Genomic DNA, 24,608 nt, shown 5'->3' on the forward strand with positions numbered 1-24,608 from the left:
GCCACAGAAGCGACCAGAAATGAGTTGGTCCAGCAGGCAGTCAATATAGCTTTAGCTGCCTGCAGAAATGATTTTGCTACTAACTTGATTCCGGCTATTATCAACTAGACGAAGCAAAATCCAGACAAGACGTCACAGGATTTTCCCATGCCCAGCTTTGTCGGGAGCAACTCGGTGAACATCACACCACCACCACCTGCTGCCGCTACCGCACAAGGTCCCGCACCCCGCACCTGCTCCCACACCTGCTCATAGCAGCCTGTCCTCTATCTCTGGCGTGCTAGGTGGGCCTTCGTCTTTGGCTGACCTCGACTCCCTCATGGTAATTACACGTCGCACCAACATATCTATAATCTTCCGTTTTTCGTTGCCTTTCGGATGTCTTACGCCGTACGTAGACATGTCTTCGTAAGCCGAGGAAACCCCGTGCACCGTACTCTACATGATCAATGGCCAGAAGGTGGACGTGGGAAAGGCAGTGATAACACACCACCCCGCCTACGCAATTACCAGCACCTCTCGTGCCGGGTGCGAGCAGCGGACGACGCAAGGAAGGGGGTCCAATAGTGGATTATGTAGTCGCCCCCGGCAAACAAGGAATGGATGATGAGATGGAGGAGAAGGACCCTCTCCGGTTCCTCAATACCGATGCCTATGACGACAGACAAGTGATGACTCAGCAATGTGACTCGGGCTATGAGCATGTGGATGAGGGGTTGGATGATGTGCCGGAGCAGGAACGTCGTAGGGTTGATTGCAAGAAGTCTCTCTTCATGCAATCCTCACAGGAGACGCCTCCAGATGCCGCCTCAAACCACGTTCAAGTAGCCGAGGGTCGTGCATTTCTTAGCCCGAACACATTGGGTGCGGGGGTCAGACAGGGCCTGGAAGGCTCACTACCTCAACCCAAGAAGAAGCAGAGGAAGAGACCGCCAAAGCTTCTAGCAGCCAGTCGGCTCCGCCGACCGAATTTGAAGACCATGTACCGGTCAAAGGTGCGGTGATGATACATGTCGCGGGCCAGCCGATCCTACCGCCGAAACCGCTAGAGGGCATATCAGGGGATCTCAGGAGAATGCACGACCATGTGCTGTCAACAGAGAAAAGCCTTCTCACCTCGAAGGCTCCAGGATACCCGCTTTATGCGGTTCGTGTGCCTCAGGCCAAGTGCTACGTCGACATACTCCCCGCGGATGTGTTCTTCCTGCGATTTGATCACATATTTGACATGTTTCTCATGAGGCGGCTCGATTTTACGATCATCCGCCTTTTTGCCCTACATATGAACTTCATCATCAGGAGAGGCCAAATCGATCAAATCTCGGTTGCGGATCCATACTACATGCACGAGTTCTTCTTGAGTCTCGGCGACTTTGAACGTCAAGCTGCTAGGAAGTACATTGAAGAGTTCATGATAATGAATAAGGACAAGGATACGGTTCTCCTGCCTTATCATCCAATGTAAGTCATTACCAGCAAACCCTTTCGTACATTTCAATCATTCCTTCGCTCATATGGTGGCTAATTTGAGGTGTCTTTATTTTCCGCAGCAACGGGCGCGCCGTCCTTATCGTTCTTTTCCCGCGAGTCTCCCACGCCATGTATATCGACTCGTCCAGAAACTGTTGGGGAACGCAGTAATTTCAAAAAAATTCCTATGATCACGCAAGATCTGTCTAGGAGATGCATAGCAACGAGAGGGGAGAGTGTTGTCCACGTACCCTCGTAGACCGAAAGCGGAAGTGTTATATCAACGCGGTTGATGTAGTCGTACGTCTTCACAATCCGACCGATCTTAGTACCGAACGCACGGCACCTCCACGATTTGCACACGTTCAGCTCGGTGACGTCCCTCGAACTCTAGATCCAGGTGAGGCCGAGGGAGAGTTCCATCAGCACGACGGCGTGGTGACGGTGATGATGAAGTTATCGGCGCAGGGCTTCGCCTAAGCATTACGACGATATGATCGAGGTGTAAAACTGTGGAGGGGGGCACCGCACACGGCTAAGAGGATAACTTGTGTCTATGGGGTGCCCCCCTCCCCCGTATATAAAGGAGGGGGGAGGGGGCCGGCCAGCCTCATGGGGCGCGCCCCAAGGGGGAGAATCCTACTCCTACTAGGAGTAGGTTCCCCCCTTTCCTAGTCCAACAAGGAGGGGAAGGAAAGAGGAAGAGGGAGAGAAGGAAAGCCCCCCCCCCCCCAATTCGGATTGGGCTTGGGGGGGTGCGCGCCTCCACCTGGACGCCTCCTCCTCTCTTCCACTAAAGCCCATGAATGCCCATTAACCCCCCGGGGGGTTCCGGTAACCCCCCGGTACTCCGGAAAAAATGCCCGAACCTATCCGAAACCTTTCCGGTGTCCAAACATAACCTTCCAATATATCAATCTTTATGTCTCGACCATTTTGAGACTCCTCGTCATGTCGGTGATCACATCCGAGACTCCGAACAACCTTCGGTACATCAAATCACATAAACTCATAATGCAAATCGTCATCGAACGTTATGCGTGCGGACCCTACGGGTTTGAGAACTATGTAGACATGACCGAGACTCATCTCCGGTCAATAACCAACAGCGGAACCTGGATGCTCATATTGGCTCCCACATATTCTATGAAGATCTTTATCGGTCAAACCGCATAACAACATACGTTGTTCCCTTTGTCATCGGTATGTTGCTTGCCCGAGATTCGATCGTCGGTATCACCATACCTAGTTCAATCTCGTTACCAGCAAGTCTATTTACTCGTTCCGTAACGCTTCATCCCGCAACTAACTCATTAGTCACATTGCTTGCAAGGCTTATAGTGATGAGCATTACCGAGAGGGCCCAGAGATACCTCTCCGAAATATGGAGTGACAAATCCTAATCTTGATATATGCCAACCCAACAAACACCTTTGGAGACACCTGTAGAGCATCTTTATAATCACCCATTTACGTTGTGACGTTTGATTGCACACAAAGTGTTCCTCCGGATATTCGGGAGTTGCACAATCTCATAGTCTGAGGAACATGTATAAGTCATGAAGAAAGCAGTAGCAATAAAACTGTAACGATCATAATGCTAAGCTAACAAATGGGTCTTGTCCATCACATCATTCTCCTAATGATGTGATCCCGTTCATCAGATGACAACACATGTCTATGGCTAGGAAACATAACCATCTTTGAAAAACGAGCTAATCAAGTAGAGGCATACTAGGGACACTCTGTTTGTCTATGTGTTCACACATGTACTATGTTTCCGGTTAATACAATTCTAGCATGAATAATGAACATTTATCATGAATTAAGGAAATAAATAATAACTTTATTATTGCCTCTAGGGCATATTTTCTTGAGAAACTTCGAGAAGAAAGACTTCAACCACATAATGAATATTATGGATAGTGCTCTCAACGGCTTCAACATGATGGGTGGCCACATCGAGATCAGGAAACAAAGGAAGGGCGCGCCGGGTTTCTCGCATAAAACTACGTTCTGCTCGGTCCATCATCCGGCAGGAAGCCACAACGATGGATTCTATGTCCTCCAGCTCATGATGGATTTCAGAAGGGACCGCCAACGTCTTCGCACGACAACCAGAAACGATTACCATATCCGTCAATGTGCACAAGACTTAGGAGCCGAACTGGACTATAAGCTCAAAGATGACTTCTTTCGCATCCGGAGGGACATTGCATCGATCATCATTAAAGATGTCGTCAAAGAGGAGGGGGTGTTCTACCACGGCCCTATATCGCGAGCTGACGTCAGAACTCGCATAGGCATGAAATGTTAGGACCTGACGCCGTTCACCAAGCTAGGGTGCATCCTCCCGGATATGGATGGATGGAACTTGTAGTGATTCACGATGTCGATGATGATGTGTCGGTTGAATTAGTACTTTATTTAAACGGACCCGCTGAACTTGCATAACGGTAGTTAATTAGTTTGGGTACAATGAGCCTGCGTACATCTAGTTAATTACTTTGGGTACGATGAACCTGCGCTGATTATGTTTACTATATGTTGCATATTTTTGCAAACTCTTTCTCTTCGTGATGCTCAAGTATATTATGTTGCATATTATTGTTGAATTCGCTTGATGAAGATGCATCTCTAACAGGTACATAGATCTTTGATGGCGAAGAAGTGCTATGTCGTGTACATAGGGAGGGTTCCGGAAGTGTACGACGAGTGGCCCGAATGTCAGGCTCAAGTGTCACGGTTCTCGGGCAGCAGCCATAAAGGGTTCGATAGCAGACAAGAAGCAGAAGCTAGTTACTTTAGGTTCATGCTAGCGCGAGAGAGGAATCAGAACCGGCGCCTCATGTATTGCATAGTTCCGCTCTTACTCATAGTGATAGCTCTTCTCTTCTATATCATTGTTTAGATGGATGATGAAACATGTGTATGGGATGACGATGTAGTTGCATGTATTCGAGACATATCATAACTTGTATCGCTATTTCGAGATTGATGATGATGAGAGACATCATTTGTGTTGGATGATGATGACATGATTTGATGAGAATATTTGCATGTGTATGATATGATGAGACTATTTTGTGTATGATATGTCAGAGGCTATTGTATAAAACCTATTAAAAATAGAGTAAATACGTAGCAGAAAAAAATACAAAAAATAGTAACAGTAGCGCGGGGTATGTGTGTAGCAGCAGCGCTGCATTAGCAGTAGCGCATGGTAAACAGGCACGCTGCAGCTTTTAGAAGTAGCGAGGTCCTCTAAAACGCGCTATTGCTAATCTCGCATAGTAGTAGCGTGGGTGAGAACCGCGCTGCTGCTACAAGTTAGCTGTAACGTCGTAACAGTAGCACGGTTGGGCGCTCTACTGCTATTCCAAAATCCTGCGCTACCTAGCAGTGGAACGCGTTGCTATGAAACAAAGCGGAAGCGGAGTCGTCTCGTCTACTAATCACTCTCACGGTTGTCACTAACCGGAGCACTGTGGTGGTGACTCGTCACTTGACTTGTGTTTTTACGGCGAAAGCTCCATGTTTTAAAGGGTGAACAGTGGTGTGCGGATATACGTAACCATCGGTGACGAGCGCGCGGTCTGAGCTGGAATGTGCGTGGAAACTACTACATGCATGTCTACCGTGTAACGTTTGCCCGATTAGTTGTAGTAACGACGGTGTGTACATTACCCGCCAAACAAATATACTTACTGTAGTAACTCATCTTCGCATCATGTATGATTGTACTGCTAGTAGTACCTTCCACGTGAACTTGCCCGGCTGGGTTCAATAAAAAGGAAGCACCGCTGCAGCAACCGGAGCACTGTGGTGGTGACTCATCACTTGACTTGTGTTTTTATGACGAAAGCTCTGTGTCTTAAAGGTGAACAGTGGTTTGCGGATACATGTAGCCATCGGCGACGAGCGGTCTGAGCTGGAATGTGTGTGGAAACTACATGCTTGTCGGCCGTGAATAACGTTGGCTGGATTAGAGCGTGGTTAATGGTTAATAGTATAGCCGGCTGCTTGCTACAAGCCAATGCTATGTCATCTACAGCCCATCTTATAGCCATCATGTATGATAGTAGATCAAATAAATGTATTATTTTTTTATTATGTGGCCCATCTTTCATTCTCACAAAGTGTCTAGGAGCACGTGCTAGAGCTGGCTCTTCATGAAGAGCCCGCTTACCTTCTCTCTCCTCTTCTTTCTCCTCTTCTCTTTTCTCCAACTAAGCAGAAATATACTAGTTTATTCCTTATAGCCCGCTGAGTCAGCTCTATTATACTTGCTCTCTTAGTGGTAGTAACGACGGCGCATTCTCAGTGGACATTACCGCGCGAAACAAATTTACTTACTGTAGTAATTCATCTTCGCATCCTGATCCTATTGTACTACTACTACCTTTCCTGTGAACTTGCCCGGCTGGGTTCTATATAAAGCGAGCAGCGCTGCAGCAGCCAAACTCACAATAACCAAACAGCAAACAAATTGGACTCCCTACTCCCCAAGCTGCTCGAATCTGGCAAGGGAGCCATGAATCTGGCAACGGGCGCCATGGACTCCCTACTCCCCAAGCTGCTCGAGCTCCTCAAAGGCGAGTACAAGCTCAAGAAGGACGTCAAGGAAGGCGTCAAGTCACTCGAGACGGAGATGCAGAGGATGCACACTGTCCTCCGCGAGGTGGCGGAGGTGCCGCGGGACCAACTCGACGAGCAGTTCAAGCTCTGGGCAGGGGAGGTGAGGGAGCTCTCCTTCAACATAGAGGACGTTGTCGACAAGTTCCTGCTGCGTGTCGATGACGGCTCTGAGACCGCCGGCAATTCAAACATGCTCAAACGGCTCACGGAGAAGATGGTTGGCCTGTTTACCAAGGGGATGGTTGGCCTGTTTACCAAGGTGATGGCTCGCCATGAGATTGCCGGTGCGATCAAGGAGATCAATAAGCAAGTCCAAGAGGTTGCTAACAGGCGTGCTAGGTACACTACCGACGGTATTGTAGCTAAGTCTGCAGCTGCGACGTCCATCGATCCTCGCCTCCGAGCTCTGTACACGGAAGTGACAGAGCTAATTGGCATTGTTGGGAAAAGGGATCAAGAGCTAATGAAGTTGCTCTCAGAGGGAGACAACGTGTCCAAGAAAAAACTGAAGATTATCTCTGTTGTCGGATTTGGAGGATTGGGCAAGACCACTCTTGTCAAAACGGTGTATGACAAGATCAAAGGAGATTTTAAGTATAAGGCTTTTGTTCCCGTCGGTCAAAATGCCACCGTGAAGAAGGTTTCAAGAGACATCCTCCTTGATATTGGCATGTATCCAAGTCAGTTAACCATGTTGGATGAAAGACAGCTCATCAACAAACTTCGGCAAATACTCGAGAACAAGAGGTACGTGTACATCATCTGTCACTCACTTAATTAATGATGGCAACCAGATTATTATACTAGAAGAGTCCGTAGGTATAATTTGAGCTGTATTGCTTGACACAAAATAGCATAATTTAGAGGAGTCTTTTACTACTACTGGGTGTAGTTACACCCATGTGCATTTAATACAAATGTGAAGTATCTGGCGATAAATGTAAGTATGTAGCGGTCGTATGGGGAATTATATAAGACAACCAAGGTATTATACAATTTTTCGATGGCATGTGCAGTTTTTTCACATACTCTCTTTTTATGTCAAAATATGAAGGTGTTAGAAATAGTATGCAAACATACTCGGAATGATAAAGTATTATGCGTACTATCCCATGGTAGTATATGAGACGTGGGCTATTATTTGTGGTAGTTACGCGCACGTGTATTTCATACAATCTAGGGATTATATATCACTGATAACTGGTAGGTTATTTATATATGTAAGTTAATCCTTATTTTTCATCAATTCTATTATTTAGAAGAAAAATACAATAATCTAAACATCATTGTTGTTTGATAAGTTTGTAACTTTGTGTATTAATCGGGTATGATATACTACGACCATACTTGGGGTGTCCATGTTTTATCTCTCGTAGATTTTATCATAGTTGTCATATTCAAAGATATGTACTTTTTTAACCGTGAAAGACAGGCACTATGTCCATTCATATAGATAGATAGAAAATGTATAACTAAATGGACTATGACCGAAACATGACCGTTAATCCAGAAATTTGCATGTCCTTTTTTTTGTCCCTTGCATCTTCGTCATCCTTAATTGTTTCTTCCAGAATCTTATCTCCGCTTAATAATGTTAGATTTTCTTTAACTCTCCCCTCTTAGAGCATGGCTAATAATATAGCCTAAGCTGGCTATATATGATTGCCATGTCATTAAGATGTAGCATTATTAATCACTCATATAGCAGGGTTGACTATAAGGTTGGCTATTAGGTTAGTCATCATTTTTACTTTCTCTCTTTCTCTTTCTTCTGTATTTATTCTTTTTGCCTAGGAGCACGTGTAGAGGTTGGCTCTTGCATGAAAGTCCACTTCTTCCATTTCTTCTTGTCTCTCTCCTCCACACTGGCAAAAGTGTCATGTAAGAAGGCTAATAGACCCTTATTATACTTGCTCTTAGGCTTACCATGTGTACATGCATTCCATTACTGATCTCATAATTGATATAGGTACCTCATTGTAATTGATGATATATGGGATGAAAACCTATGGGAATATATCAAATTGGCATTCTCCGACAGTAATGTTGGCAGTCGACTAATCACGACAACTCGTAAAGTTAGCATGTCTAAATTATGTTGCCCATCTACTAATGATTCAATTTATCAAATGGAACCTCTTAGTTTTGATGATTCAAAAAGACTCTTCTATAAAAGGGTATTTTCCGACGAGAGTGGATGTCCTCGTGAATTTGAAAAAGTGTCTATAGATATATTGAAGAAATGTGGTGGAGTGCCATTAGCGATCATCACTATGGCTAGTCTTTTGGCTATTGATCAACGGGTAAAACCAGAGGATGAATGGAATGTTTTGCTTCAGTCAATTGGTCGTGGACTTACAGAAGTCCCCAGTGTAGAGGAAATGCGGAGGATATTGTCATTTAGCTATTATGATCTACCCTCCCATTCGAAGACATGCTTATTATATCTAAGCATGTTTCCGGAACAACACGAGATTAGAAGAGATCGGTTGATATGGATGTGGATTTGTGAAAGTTTTATCCAATGTGAAAAAGCAAACACTAGTCTCTTTGAGACCGGAGAAAAATACTTCAATGAGCTAGTGAATAGAAACTTGATCCAGCCGGTATATGGTGACGAAGGCATGGTATATGCTTGTCGAGTACACGTTATGGTGCTCGATCTAATTTCGTCCTTGTCAAGCAAAGAGAACTTTGTTACCATATTAAATGGTACTGGTGATGGCATGTCTTCTAAGAGCAACGTCCGCAGGTTGTCTATCCAAAATGCTAGTAAAGAAGAACATCATTCCAAAAAAAGAAAAAGGAGAGAAGAACATCATTCGAAAAAAGGAAAAAGAAAAGAAGAACATCAAACCACACCTCTCAAATCTGTGAGTATGTTGCAAGTGAGGTCCATTGCTTTATTTGAACCTGCTATTGGTCTAATGCTGCCTTTCTCGAGATTTGTTGTTTTACGTGTATTGGATTTGACTGGATGTGATCTTCGTGATCAGAATCATCTTAACATTCGAGAGTTGGGGGGTTTATTTCACCTAAGGTATCTAGGTTTAGGCCAAACAGGAATTTCTGAGCTCCCGGAAGAACTTGGAAAGTTGAAGTTTTTGCTGGTGCTGGATTTGAGTGGAGATTTTATTAAAGAACTGTCAACGGTTATTAAGCTGAGAAGATTGATGTGCCTACTTGTTTACTTCAAATACAAGAGGCTTCCAGATGGGTTGGGAAACCTGACATCAATGGAAGTGCTGCGTACGATCCGTGGCAATTCTATAAGCATTGTGAAAGAGCTGGGCAACATGGAAAGATTAAGGGAGCTCGGAATTTTGTTTGATGATTTGAGCTTGGAGATGGAGGAAGCTTTTGTGGAGTCACTAGGGAAAATGTCCAACATCCAGAGTCTATACATTACCGTCCGGGATGATGATTATGTACCCATGGATGTCTTGGGGGGAAGTTGGGTGGCCCCTCAACGTCTCCGGGAATTTCTCATAGCGAGATCTGCCAAATTCTCTACACTGCCAACGTGGATAAAGAGGGGTCCATCGCATCTGTTACAACTCTCCATCTTAAGGATCTTTGTCAGGGATGTGCGGCAGGAGGATCTGGAAATCCTTGCAAGGTTACCAGCTCTTCGTTGTCTCAGCTTGCGAATGGAGGATCCGGAAATCCAAAGGCAGCTAGTTGTCGGTGATGATGGGTTTCGTTGTCTGACATCATTCGAGCTGTTTACCGAGTTTCTGGGCCATATCGTGTTTCAACCAGGAGCTCTGCCCAAGGCTAAACAAGTGAGGTTCAGTATCGGTCTGCGGGCCGCAAAAGAGCCAGCAGCTGGTAATGGTGGTGATTGTTTTGACCTGGGTCTGGGGAACCTGCGGTCCCTTCGGGAGGTTCTTGTTGCAGCCATCCGTTGGGGAGAGGACACCGAGCAAGTGGAGGATGCGCTGGAGGATGCCCTGATGCACGCAATCTGGGCCCATCCTAACTGTCCTAGCCATCAACTGATCACGGTCCCGGACATGAAGGTACGTGATTAAAAACCATGCATGATACTTCCTCCGTTCCTAAATATAAGTCTTTGGAGAGATTTCACTATGGAGCACATACGGAGCAAAATGAGTGAATCTATACTCTAAAATGCATCTAGATACATCCGTATGTTGTCCATAGTGAAATCTCTACAAAGACTTACATTTAGGAACGGAGGGAGTACTTGTCAATTTCCTTTCCCTAATGCTTTTATGCATGCATGCCTTCTTTATATATATACTTACTGATCGACCTGCTGATTACTCTTTCTTTCTTTCTTTTTTTCTTCCGAAGCGGCTCATGATAAGCCTGCCGGCTGCTATTCCAAACTATGGACGTATGTCTGAGCGCTGGAGCATGGCGGGCGACCTCTTGAGCGACGAGTGAGCGCGCGGCAAAGAGTACCGTGCCATTTTATTTTCCTTAATTATTACTGATTATTTCTCAAAAAACATGTGGTCATTTTACAAGAAAAAAAAAGTTTACATTTTTTGTGCTCTCAAGTAGTGTCTAGTGGTGTGTTGCCTCATGAAAAAAAAAACAAAAAAAAAATATGGGCGTTAGGTTTTATGGCATTTACTAGTTCTATATATTATGCGTGCGTTGGTTTTCTTTTGGTTTTGGTGGGTGGATTTTTCGGGATGTGGGGAGTGGGGAACTCCGCCTATGATATTTATTTTAAGCATATGCTAAATATTATTCATAGCCGGTCCCAAGCCCGGAAAAAAGAGGAGGGTCCAACCCCAAAAATTATCCGTGACCCCAAAAATTCATGATTTGGTTTTTGAGAATTGTCCTTTTTCTCCTTTCTACTATTTTTCTGTTATATGGGGTTTACATTATCCGTCACTAGTAAAAGAGCCCGTGCGTTGCAACGGTAACATGCATGTTAGCTCTATATCGAAATGCATTGTCTACTTTTTTTTTATAGTTATAAAACTTTTCTTCATCTTATATACGCTCTTGCTATAAGGAAAAAACTCATCCATCATGTATGATGTTGCGAAACCCAACTAATAGTAGTTATTAATTATTATAATTAATAAGAAAAATACATCTCTTTTAGGTAAAAAGGGCAGTTCTAGATCATCTCTTCTTCTTTTTTTTGCGAAAGAGTTCTAGATCATCTCAATACGATATCTCTAAGTTTACATAGATAGATGTCCAATAAATAGTTCACATATATGGATTAACCTCCGGTGCGTGCAAAAATCTATTGGATCACAAAATTGCAAATTGACATCAAGATTAATATTGCATCCATGTTAAAAAGAATAAGCTCACGTCCATATTGGAAAATCATACAGCTTCATTTTTTTCATGGGACAAACCTGACAATGTATGTATACAGATTAACAAATATATATTCTATATACTTTCAGTTCCATGGTTCAAAACCTGAAGGCTCAAATCAAATCACACGAAGTGCTTTGCTCAACTTGTGCGGTCGTTTGCTCGCTCGATTGCTGGGCCCTCCCGCAGAAGTGATGCTCTCTCTCATTATATCACACAATTTTATGCTTTTTACAACTAATCAGCAACTACTGTACAATTGCGGATGACAAACTATTGTATGCCACTACTGCAGGATGGTTCAAATGCAACACTACGATCAGAGACCCTTCGACGAAACTGTGTGCGATGCCATAATCGCAAACGATGGTGTAAAAAACCGTCAAAAAAGGTGCAAAACGTTTGCGATGCAAATGCATCAAACACGGTTCAGAATTTAGTTGCGTGTGCGATGCAGGGCATACGGTTCAGCTCAATTAACTGTTTGGGATGAGGAGGAACAAAATAAACGGGCAGCCAGATGAAGGCGTGTGCGATATACAGCATATGGTTCAATGGGATGAACTGTGTGTGATTAGGCAACACAATGAAAACGGTTCAACTGAACAAGATGTGTGTGATACGCGGCAAACATGTCCGTAATCAGAAATGTGTGCGAAGACCAATAATAACACAGACGATTGCTGCTAATAAGCCGTGTGAATTGCTCTGTCTACAGTAGAATAACATGTATATATATATATATACATGTTAACTGAAATAAACATCCAATTACATAAGTGACTATACAGATCATTCGCGCACACCTCAATAAACAATTGCATGCATTCTAAAATAGGAGAAACGATCGTCTAGTCATCTACTTTTTGTGACGCTCCCGTCACTGCTATGTGGCTCGATCCCTCGTCTGGGTCAGGAAGAAGACATTTCCTCATGTCAACGATCCACCTGTACATCCCGTAGCTTGTGTACGCGTCCATGGCCGCGTACTTGACATGTTGTTCATCCAGTCTCTCATGCCACACACTGTGCCAGGCGTTCTTGTCCTTATTGCTCTCTTCCTTCATCTTCGCGTCGTAGGGATCGATGATGGCCGAGGCGAGGTCAACCAGGAAGTTCAGTTTGTTTTTGTCGCTGCCCCAGACCTTGTAGTGGTGCTGGATGTTGACAAGATTCGGGCATTTCAAATCCGAAACCTTGAGCGCTTTTAGATCGTTGGTGGTGTCCACCGTAGCGAAACTGTAGGCGGAGCTGTTGATAAACCTGGAGAAACGCTCGCAAGGCCTTGTGCCAAGGTGGTAGTGGTAGACGAGGACGTCATGTCGCACACACAACTGGGCGACGGCAACCTTCTGATCGTGCCCAGCACGACCGATGGTGTACTCGAGGTCGAAGCCGACCACTCGGTACTTGTCCTCAGCAAGGAACTGCTTCATAGTTTAGATGGAGCTCTCCATCGAGACCGGATGGTTCGTGTACACCACCGAGAGGGCCTTCACCCTCACGTGGGTGTTCACTACGTGATGCGTGGTGAACTGCCCGCCGTTGTCGTCGTCGGCCGCTGGGAGCGCCATTGGAGCCACAGGGAGCGCCATTGGAACCGCCAGATGTCCTCTCTGTATGTGTCCTCGTGGGTGTGCTTATTCTGTCGTGTGAGACGAGAGATGAAGGTAAATGGCCGCAGGAATAAAAGGGGGCCGGGCGGCGTGGATTCTCGGCGCGTCCGCATGGCAGTTTTTGCAGCGGGTAACTGCATTGACGCGCCGCGCCCGGCGCAACCGCTTGCACACGAACGTGCGTGATCGTGCGCCGGCCCCAAACACTGGCAGCGCGCGTGGAGGGACGAGGGCAGAGCACCTGGAGGGACGCGAGAGCAGAGCGCACGCGGCGGGACGCGAGCAGAGCGCGTCGCGACCGCCTGAACCGCAAGCAACCACACGCATAGAGCAGTTGAACACGCAGGAAATGGTCGTCTACAAGCCGGCCAACAGTTGCGTCGCTGCGTAGAGAGCGGCCGTGTGCTACCACCTCCATCTAGTCTATAGTCTCCTTTATATTCCGTGCCATACTTTGCCCTCAAATTTAACCAACAAAATGTTAATGCATGTTTTACAAATTATATAATTGAAAACTATGTTCAAATACAACTATATAATCTTTGGCAACATGCATTCGTATTTTATTAGTTACATCATACTTATAAACGAGGACCCGCGGTGGTATAGGTAATTAAATCGCAAACGTTTTTTTATTAACCGTATGTGTACGTGGCCTTTCGTCCTCCTCTCGCACGTCTTGTCTGTAGGAGATATGCCCTAGAGGCAATAATAAATGTTATTGATTATCTCCTTGTTCATAATTATGTTTATGTTCCATGCTATAACTGCTGTGGTTCCCGAGCCCGTATATCCATAAAGGCTCTGGGGAGAACCCATATGCACGTGTGGAATAATAAACGGTAAAATGTATTCCTAGTCGTGCCTCTAAGACTAGCTCAAGTGTTGCATGATGATTATGTTTTCCCAATCATGGGCATGTCTATGCCAAGCAACTTTGAGGGCACAATGTCAGGAAGGACATTTGTGTTGAATCGACCCGAATTGATGTTAAGCTATGAGATTCATTCGTCACAAGTTTATTGGTACATAACACAGAGATGGTTAACGTTTGCATGATTCCTTAGACCATGAGAGTATCGAGTTTCTTCATGCTTGCTTCATGAACTTTGGGGTTTGTTAAACGTCATCCGTAAATGGGTGGCTATTACGGCGGCTTACGGGTTCATGGAAAAGTGTGTCAAGTAACTTGATAGCTCAAGATTGGGATTTGCTCCTCCGACGATGGAGAGATATCTCTGGGCCCTCTCGGTGTTACGGTATCCATCATCGTCTGGCCAGACACTTTGTGATTTGATCACGGGGATGCCGGAATACGATAACGAGAAAAGAGAACAATACCGGTAACGAGGTAACTAGTATAGTGGACAAGTTGTTGATCCACGGGAATGCCAACATGTCTCACCTCGGGTATTTGTAACATATCGCGAAGCAACAGGAATAGCACACGGCAACTGGAGGTTCACTCGAATATTTATTCGTGTGGGTATAGGGGTCAATATGGGTGTCCACGGCTCCGATGTTGATCATTGATCGGAAGGGGTTCCGGGTCATGTCTATACTTCACCGAACCTATAGGGTCACACGCTTAAGGGTCATCTATCTGCTGAATACTAGACAGGGAGTCTGAGAGAAAATCACCGAAAAAGTTTCGGACACCGAAAAGTTTCGGACAGCGGAATCGTACCGCAGAGAGAGGTCATCGGATAAGTTTCGATGATACCGAAAAGTTGTTTCGGGATACACCATTAAGTCAAATTGGTTTCGGCACATGCCTGATAATTCTTGGAGGATGCCAGAATCATTCTGGAAGCTTTTTGGAATTTTCTGAGATAAAAACCGGAAATGTTCCGGAGCTGCCGGAGCCACTTCAGATGCGTTTCGCAGATGAAAATCACTAAAACCGGAATTGTTTCGGAACGCGTTGAAAATCATTTTAGTGGGTACTGGAAATGTTCTTAGCCCACATAAATATTTTCAGTTCGATCAGACGCTGAAAAATGTCGTCGTGAATAGTGAAAATCAGCTTTATGGTTACTTTATGGAAAGCCACCTTTTGGGGCTTTGCTCCAAAAGATCTTGGGGATGACATGGATGGATAGGAGCCATTTTTTGGGCCCCTCATGGGGGTGTGGCCGGCCACATGGGGTATCCCCCCTTGGGGACCCTCTTGTTCTTGGTTTCACTCCTAGGTCCTTGTGGAAGGACTTCATTCATGTGCATTTTGGGTTTTTTGTGAAACTACCCTACCCCCTTGGGATTTCCTATAAATAGAGGTGGAGGGGCAGCCCTCCACACTCATCCCTTGCTCTCATACACATGCCATGCATTATCTGGCTTCTTCTCTCCCTCCCACGAAAAGAGTTTCGTAGAGCCGTAAGGCTGTCTGGGTTCCGGCAGGAACTAGTTCTGGACGGCGAAGCCCTGCCGGATAGATGACACCGTATGTGTGCAACTCTGTAGAGATATCGTAGTTTCGGTCTTAGTTCGTGAGTGCCTCCCGAAGGGCTGTCCGTGTGACCGTCCGAGTTTCGAAGGTCCTCCCGAAGGGCTGTCCGAGTGACCGTTCGAGTTTCGAAGGTCCTCCCGAAGGGCTGTCCGCGACACCGTCCGGGGGGGCTGTTCGACCGCCTCCCGGAGGGTTGTCTGAGGAGCAGATGAGGGTATACATCCTCGCGGTTGGGAGGTTGTAAATCCTAGCTGCGGGGATCTGCACCGCCGATCGTCATCGACTCTACTTCCCGCTGCGCTACGAGTCGGTAACGAAAAAGATCAAACCATGTATGCAGTCTCCATAGTGGTCCTGGGCTGGTGCGTAGGTCAGAAATTTTTTGTTTTCTGTCGCGTTCCCCTACAGTGGCATCAAGAGCCATGCTATGCGTAGATGCAGGTTTCGATCTAGAATACATGGAGATGTATGGGTATTGCATAATATAATTAGGTAGTAGATGAGATCTATTGCTGAAAATTATTTATGTGGGTGACAGATGAAATCTGTTACCCGAGGTTCGTGTTGCTTCCCTACAATTTGCGTTTGCTCAATCTCGAGACAGCATGGTGGAATTTGACAAAGTTCTGGCAATCCGTGATCCTGATTGATCATGGAAGTGCTATCAGTTCTTTGGGTTATGCCGTAGTCAAAAGAAAGATGAAATTCGCAGATGAAAGGGCATTGCAGATATGATCTGCACGGGGGTCATGCGTATGACGAAGTTTAGTATGGGGCCCGAGATTTAATTATCCCGTGTTTCATACACCCCGAGATGTTAATCTAGCAACTTGAATAATCATACTTGATGATAAAACGTTGGTCGCTGCGGTTTAAGTCAAAACCTTAGAAGCCACGTAAAATAAATTTTGCATAAACCGATTAGAGGCGTCTAACTTGGTTTTGCAGGATGTGCATATGATGTGGTATAGCAGTGCTCATACTAATTCGATTATGTATGAGATGACTATATGATGTAATTTGATTAACATGACCTGCGTGTCATGATTCGGCATGATGGTTGGAGCCATATGATTGCACTTTAATGACCTGCGTGTCAACCTTGTTGTAATGCATTATTTTGTTAGCTATAGAGATAGCAATATTATCTTGTGCATCGACAAGGTGGTGGCAATCCTCGCGAAGGTGAACACCGACGCGAATGCCGAAGACGAAGAAATGAAAGACTTCTCCGTCAGAAAGGGCTATACCATATCATGCTATTATGAATTGCCTGAGATGTTTATCCCTTATGATGCACCCTTCTTGATTGCGCGGTAGTCGCTTTTATTAGGGTGATCTATCACTTAAAATACCAAGTAGTTAGTGTTCTCCCAAGTGTAGCACCGTCACGGCACCTATCTTTTCGGGGTGCGCCGTGTCACACGGGTACGAACGATTAGAGAAGTGTGAGGCGGGTGAGTTGAGACCTCGCAGCGAGATCACTTGGTTGTCTTGACGTTCAGGCATGACCGTCATGAGCTCGGAACACACGCATCGAAAGATGAACAAGAGTCACATAGAGATGTGATTGGCTAGTTGGCCTACCGGTTGAGATTTTTCGTCATCAGTGGTGTTACACCAATGGCGAACAATTGAAATGTGGGTCTTGTATCACTCACAATCAATTTTGAGAGATATTGATTTGAGTGGGAGCGCACTGTTGAATTAACATGTTTAATTCTTAGTGCAATTAATTATGAACATTGTCTAAGTGTTATATGCAAAATAGTTGTAGAATAATGGCTCGCGTTTCCACCTTCCCTGTTAAAATTGAATAGCTGTTAAATATTTGGTTAAAACTTTACGATTGGTACCGTAATATGAGGATTGTCCTCAAAAGTGCCGAGAAGGACTTTGTCCTATCGCATGCTTTCCGTATCCTCCCGCTAATGCTATGGATCATGTGACTCTTGTCCTTTGATCCAAAAGCTATAATTCCGTTTCAGTCAAGTGCAATATGTTTGCTTCCATGAAACCCAAACTTCGAAAGTTGGGATAGTTATATGATATTCATGGAACTGAAAATTATTTTCAGATACAAACAAAGCAATGTTTGTTTGCAAGTATTAGTAAAAGTGTTTACTATGCATTTGACTGTTGGTAAAGGGATCCAGAAGAACGCCTGTCATATAATGAAAGGAGAATAAAACAACAACTTAAAGAGAAAGGAAGTGTCCAAAGGGTGTTAGTATGACTTACATGCCTAGGAAGTCCGGGGCTAACGCCACTCTTAAGTTGGGTGCTTGTTTTGCGAGTAGGAGAAATACTAAAAGTTAAACTGTTAGAAGTATAAAGGCAGAAAGAAAGATGACTGGAATATCCAGCTCATGTATGAATGTCATACAAGTTTTTGATGTATAGTAGGCTGTTCAAAGATATAGTTCTTGGGAATTATGGTTAAACATGTTAATCACTAATTCTTGGGTATTGTGAGTTAATCACAAAGATACCCGCTCGATTGCATTCAATTGCGAATCACTGTAAGAGCTACTGTGGCCTAAAAAGACTAGCCAGAAATGAGGTTAAGGTATACACAGGGAACATAGTAAATGTTACTATACCTTCCATTGGTGTATTGCCATCTGTATTTATTTTCATAATTCATTTAGAGTTTTACAAACTCTAGCCCATTGCATAAGGTATCTTGCAAGAAGGTTGTTCATAAGAGAACCTTTTATGTTCGATGTTATGAATAACACAAGGGCCATACTTTCATTATGAATGAGATGTATGTTATGAATATTGATAATAATACAATACCTCTGGGTTTACTTTCATAATTCATTTTAGAGTTTGATACACTCTAGCCCATTGCACAATGTTTGTTGCAAAAGAGTTGTTCATAAAAACAACAATTGTTGTTAAGTATTATGAATAACATGAAGGGCCATGCTTCCATCCAAGATGGGACGTATGTTATGAATATTGAGGGTAATATGATACATCCATAACACTGACGCTAAATGTCGCAAGACTAAAAGAATACCACACAAGTGTGGCACTACATTTGGTCACATTGGAGAAACCCGCATGGAAAATTCCATTATGATGGATTTTGAAGTCTTTTTGATTTTGAATCATCTGACACTTGCAACTTTCCTCCGAAAAGTGAAGTGACTAAAATACCGTTCACAGGCCATAAGGAACGAACAACAAACTTATTAGTGATCATACATTTGATGTGTGTAGTCCGATAAGTGTTGTTAGTGGTGGATTTATTTATCTTCAGAAATGACTCAAGTAGATATATGGATATTTACTTGATGAGACGTAAGTCTGGATCTTTTGAAATCATTCGAAAGGTTTTCAAAAATGAAGTAGAAGTTATTGTAACAAGAAAATTATGTTTCTGCAATTTGATTGCACAAAGGAATATTTGAGTTACATGTTTAGCGAATGTCTGATGAGTTGTGAAAGGGGTTTCATAACTTGCACCTCCCGGAACACCACTGCAAGTGAAAAGTCCGTGGAGATGTAATCTAACCATTTATGACATGGTAAGGTCAAAGATGACATAAATAAATTTGCCATTATCCTTTTTAAAGTGATGCTTTAGAGACTGCGGCTTTTACACTGAAAAGAGCTACATCGGGTCTGTTGAAATGAAGCCATGGTATGGTACGCCCAACCATGTTGTATCTTTTCTTAACATTTGGAATATGGGGCTTGTGTAAAAGGTTACAAACCTATTCCAAATCAGACAAGTGCTACTTTGTAGGTTATCCCAAGTCATTGGGTATTCCTCCCTCACTATACCGAGGCAAATAGGTTTGCCACAAAGAACGGTATGCTTTTAAAGAGAATGGTTCTTTCTAAAAGGTGAGTGGGAGAATAGTGCAACTTGACGAGATAAACAGTATCTTCATCAGATCAAAGGAAAGAGACCTTGGATGTAATTCCAGAGTTTCCTACTGCGACTGATACGGAAGTCTCTACAATAAAATGTATGAACTTCGGTCGAACTTGCAGCTGAACCACGTAGGCAAGGCTCGTGCAAACCTCTCAGGTGCGCAAACGAGATATTGTTGTTAGACAACATTATACCTACGATACACAAGGAAGCGTTGATGGGCCCTGACTCCAGAATTGGCTAAATGCCAATACAATCCGAGTTAGTTTCAACATAAGTGATTCAAGATTAAAACCTTGATACACCTTTCGGAAGACTTAGAGTCTAACGAATATTTATGGAACTTAAAACTGATACGGATAAAAATGTTTTATCCATAAAGCTCGACTTGTTGAAATAACAAGTTCAAGAGTTGACTACGATGAGGTTGTTTTCATCGTAGCGATGCTTAAAGTCGGTTCGGGTTGAACTAGCAATTAATACATATTTCAATCATGAGATATGAAACATGGATGATAAAAGGATTTCCATCTGATGGAAATGAAAGCTAGGACTTGTATATGATACAGTCCAAAGTAATTTGTCGATCCAGAGGATGTTAGTAGGTATGCAAACTTCAGAGTTCCAGCAATGGACAGAAGAGAGCAAAATGGAGTTGGAATCTTCGTGTTTTGATGAAATGGTCAAAGGGGTTTTGACTTCATCAATGGGTAACGAAGATGCTTGTAATTCAAGAAAGTAAGTGGGAGCGTAATAATATTTCTAAAAACCTTATGTGCTTGGCACATTGGTAATTGGAAATAAATTTCTTGACACAAATTAGGACTTCATTTGAAAATAGTTTTTCGATGAAGTGCTTAGGCTAAATAGCCTCAATATTAGGCATGATGATCTATGGAGATAGATTTACCTAATGGGGCTAAGCAATGAATACATATTGACAAGATGCTAAAACCTTTTAGCATTTAAAACACCAAGGAGTGATTCTTGCCAAAGTCACATGGAAAGAGTTTTTGCAAGACTCGGTGTCCCAAAACACTGATGAGTAAAATACATGATGCAGATTCCACACACTTTTGTGTTTGGATTAATCATGTATTCCATGGTATGTAAAACAACCAGATATGTCCGATACTCCCAAGGTGTTGCGAGTATGGATACCAAAGTGATCAAATTACTGATCATGGGACAACAGTGAAAGATGTCACAGAGTACTAGAGTAAGTACTGATGACATGGTTTTCTCGCAAGCAGGGATCATGAAGAGTTCGTTGTAAAATGTTACATCGATACAGTCTTCATCTTTTCTCCATGCGATTTTCGATTTAAATTAAGGGTTTTGTGTAACACACAATGTGGTGGCACAGTTAGTTGGAATTTGTTCAAGCTAGTTACTGTGGCGAATTCTATAACAAGGGCTAAGTATGTTGACGCTTTAGAAGCGACAAAGAAGATGTTGAATCATATAGTTCATTCATGAACTTAGTATAGTTCCAAGATGGCTTTTGACAATGGGACACTACTGCAGGTAGTTGCTCCATAACTCAGTCTGAGGAATCCAGGTTCGACCTGTGATTCACATACATACAAAGCCAAGTCCACACAAAATATGAATTTTGTGAAAACGCGAGGACATGCAAAGATACACACGGAACTGAAGTCGTCAGATCCATTGGACATCAGGCTATACCACAAGCGAAGCATATTTACACCGGTGTGCCACAGGTGTGAAGTGCATTAGCATAAGCTAGATTATTGTCTCTAGTGCAAGTGGGAGTCTGTAGGAGATATGCCCTAGAGGCAATAATAAATGTTATTGATTATCTCCTTGTTAATAATTATGTTTATGTTCCATGCTATAACTGCTGTGGTTCCCGAGCCCGTATATCCATAAAGGCTCTGGGGAGAACCCATATGCACGTGTGGAATAATAAACGGTAAAATGTATTCCTAGTCGTGCCTCTAAGACTAGCTCAAGTGTTGCATGATGATTATGTTTTCCCAATCATGGGCATGTCTATGCCAAGCAACTTTGAGGGCACAATGTCAGGAAGGACATTTGTGTTGAATCGACCCGAATTGATGTTAAGCTATGAGATTCATTCGTCACAAGTTTATTGGTACATAACACAGAGATGGTTAACGTTTGCATGATTCCTTAGACCATGAGAGTATCGAGTTTCTTCATGCTTGCTTCATGAACTTTGGGGTTTGTTAAACGTCATCCGTAAATGGGTGGCTATTACGGCGGCTTACGGGTTCATGGAAAAGTGTGTCAAGTAACTTGATAGCTCAAGATTGGGATTTGCTCCTCCGACGATGGAGAGATATCTCTGGGCCCTCTCGGTGTTACGGTATCCATCATCATCTGGCCAGACACTTTGTGATTTGATCACGGGGATGCCGGAATACGATAACGAGAAAAGAGAACAATACCGGTAACGAGGTAACTAGCATAGTGGACAAGTTGTTGATCCACGGGAATGCCAACATGTCTCACCTCGGGTATTTGTAACATATCGCGAAGCAACAGGAATAGCACACGGCAACTGGAGGTTCACTCGAATATTTATTCGTGTGGGTATAGGGGTCAATATGGGTGTCCACGGCTCCGATGTTGATCATTGATCGGAAGGGGTTCCGGGTCATGTCTATACTTCACCGAACCTATAGGGTCACACGCTTAAGGGTCATCTATCTGCTGAATACTAGATAGGGAGTCTGAGAGAAAATCACCGAAAAAGTTTCGGACACCGAAAAGTTTCGGACAGCGGAATCGTACCGCAGAGAGAGGTCATCGGATAAGTTTCGATGATACCGAAAAGTTGTTTCGGGATACACCATTAAGTCAAATTGGTTTCGGCACATGCCTGATAATTCTTGGAGGATGCCAGAATCATTCTGGAAGCTTTTTGGAATTTTCTGAGATAAAAACCGGAAATGTTCCGGAGCTGCCGGAGCCACTTCAGATGCGTTTCGCAGATGAAAATCACTAAAACCGGAATTGTTTCGGAACGCGTTGAAAATCATTTTAGTGGGTACTGGAAATGTTCTTAGCCCACATAAATATTTTCAGTTCGATCAGACGCTGAAAAATGTCGTCGTGAATAGTGAAAATCAGCTTTATGGTTACTTTATGGAAAGCCACCTTTTGGGGCTTTGCTCCAAAAGATCTTGGGGATGACATGGATGGATAGGAGCCATTTTTTGGGCCCCTCATGGGGGTGTGGCCGGCCACATGGGGTATCCCCCCTTGGGGACCCTCTTGTTCTTGGTTTCACTCCTAGGTCCTTGTGGAAGGACTTCATTCATGTGCATTTTGGGTTTTTTGTGAAACTACCCTACCCCCTTGGGATTTCCTATAAATAGAGGTGGAGGGGCAGCCCTCCACACTCATCCCTTGCTCTCATACACATGCCATGCATTATCTGGCTTCTTCTCTCCCTCCCACGAAAAGAGTTTCGTAGAGCCGTAAGGCTGTCTGGGTTCCGGCAGGAACTAGTTCTGGACGGCGAAGCCCTACCGGATAGATGACACCGTATGTGTGCAACTCTGTAGAGAGATCGTAGTTTCGGTCTTAGTTCGTGAGTGCCTCCCGAAGGGCTGTCCGTGTGACCGTCCGAGTTTCGAAGGTCCTCCCGAAGGGCTGTCCGAGTGACCGTTCGAGTTTCGAAGGTCCTCCCGAAGGGCTGTCCGCGACACCGTCCGGGGGGCTGTTCGACCGCCTCCCGGAGGGCTGTCTGAGGAGCAGATGAGGGTATACATCCTCGCGGTTGGGAGGTTGTAAATCCTAGCTGCGGGGATCTGCACCGCCGATCGTCATCGACTCTACTTCCCGCTGCGCTACGAGTCGGTAACGAAAAAGATCAAACCATGTATGCAGTCTCCATAGTGGTCCTGGGCTGGTGCGTAGGTCGGAAAATTTTTGTTTTCTGTCGCGTTCCCCTACATTGTCACCCCGCTGCCGCAGACAGCTTACAGCGCAAGCTTGCGCAGCACGCGGGGGCGTTCTTTTGGCCAAACGGTGGAGCCAATGAATCATCGGTGAGCCCGTTCCCGCGCAACCTCACAGGTTCCCGCGCAAGCTTCCCGCCCGACTCGGTGAAATCCCCCAAAATCCCAATGCTTACCGGCCTGCTATAAAAACCCTCACGGGCGGCGAGTCCTGCGTCGTATTTTCCCCTCCCTCCCTGTAGCTTATCTCTTCTACTTCTCCCACAATCGCCAATGGCACCGGTCCGTCGTCGTCGCTCAGCCACTCCGCCGTCATCAGAGGACAGCTCCAGCTGGGAGGCTACACCGCGGCGGCGGCGCAGTCCCTGGTGTAGTGTAGTGCGCGTGGCGTCCCTATTTGGTGTGCGCGGAACACCCACCACACGCTCCGCCGCCGCTGCCCGTCGGCAGCTGTTGCCGGCCGCCGTTGCCGCCACACCATCGTCGAAAGCCAGGGCCATCGCCCGCTCCGCCGCCGCGGCCCAAGGCGGGAGGTGGCCGTCTTGGCCGCCACCCCACTGCCGGCCACTGTGGCCATCACCCGCTCCGCCACCGCGGCCCGAAGGCGGGAGGTGGTGGTCGTGGCCGCTACACCGAGTTCCTGCGGGAGGAGGAGGGGCGCCTCGTCGAGCATGCAAAGAGCCTTACCGCCGCCGTGGCCGCGGCACACGCTGCCTTAGAGGCGAGGAATCAGGAGATCTACGAGGAAAACCACCGCTTCGAGAGGGGTCGTCTGGAGCGGCAGAGGGCGTTCGAGGTGAGCGTCGCTGAAGCTACAACAGCGGCAGGCACCGTATTGCGGTTGCTCAGCTCGTCGGTAGGCTCCTCCTCCTCCGCCTCTTACTGAGCGCGCTCGACAGAGGAGAGGCAGCCGGAACTAGCACAAAGCCCCTCCGCAGTAGTAGTAGTAGTAGTAGTAGTAGTAGTAGTACTATTACTACTACTAGTAGTAGTATTTAGGGGCTATTTTGTTCAGTTCATCTGACTATAGATGTGGTGGAACTGTACAACGTACTTAAAATTAGTTAGTATATATAGTTGAACTAGCTATTTCAGTACGTCGTTGACAACAATTGAGGAATCGTTTGGTCGGTTCAGCTGTCGAGTTGAACTCTTTGTATAAATTAAGAACGACTGCTTAATCTATGAGTGAAATCTATGCTTAATTACTGAATTTTAGTTGCAAAAATTAGATACTGCTAGTGATTTTTAGCTTCATATTTTGACAAATC

General features: G+C 44.8%; 1 protein-coding gene and 1 pseudogene across 3 annotated transcripts; both read left to right on the plus strand.

Annotated features, from left to right (window-relative positions):
• The window catches only part of LOC141020631 (putative disease resistance protein RGA4), a 355,307-nt pseudogene that overhangs the window by 156,528 nt on the left and 174,171 nt on the right, over nt 1-24,608 (plus strand).
• On the plus strand, nt 5,847-12,110 carry LOC109751669 (disease resistance protein RGA5). Of its 3 annotated transcripts, XR_005770133.3 has the most exons (5): nt 5,847-6,855; nt 8,078-10,130; nt 10,429-10,535; nt 11,517-11,618; nt 11,723-12,110. XR_005770133.3 is itself a non-coding variant. In XM_045232418.2 (3 exons), the coding sequence occupies exons 1-3, from the start codon at nt 6,005-6,007 to the stop codon at nt 10,519-10,521; spliced, it is 2,997 nt and encodes a 998-aa protein (XP_045088353.1). In that variant the 5' UTR covers nt 5,847-6,004; the 3' UTR covers nt 10,522-12,110. The 3 variants fall into 3 exon arrangements, 1 of the variants encoding a protein (XP_045088353.1); XR_006669106.2 differs by having other exon boundaries at nt 10,429-11,618; XM_045232418.2 differs by having other exon boundaries at nt 10,429-12,110.

This window comes from Aegilops tauschii, chromosome 2 (genome assembly GCF_002575655.3).
Source record: "Aegilops tauschii subsp. strangulata cultivar AL8/78 chromosome 2, Aet v6.0, whole genome shotgun sequence".
NCBI lineage: Eukaryota > Viridiplantae > Streptophyta > Magnoliopsida > Poales > Poaceae > Aegilops > Aegilops tauschii.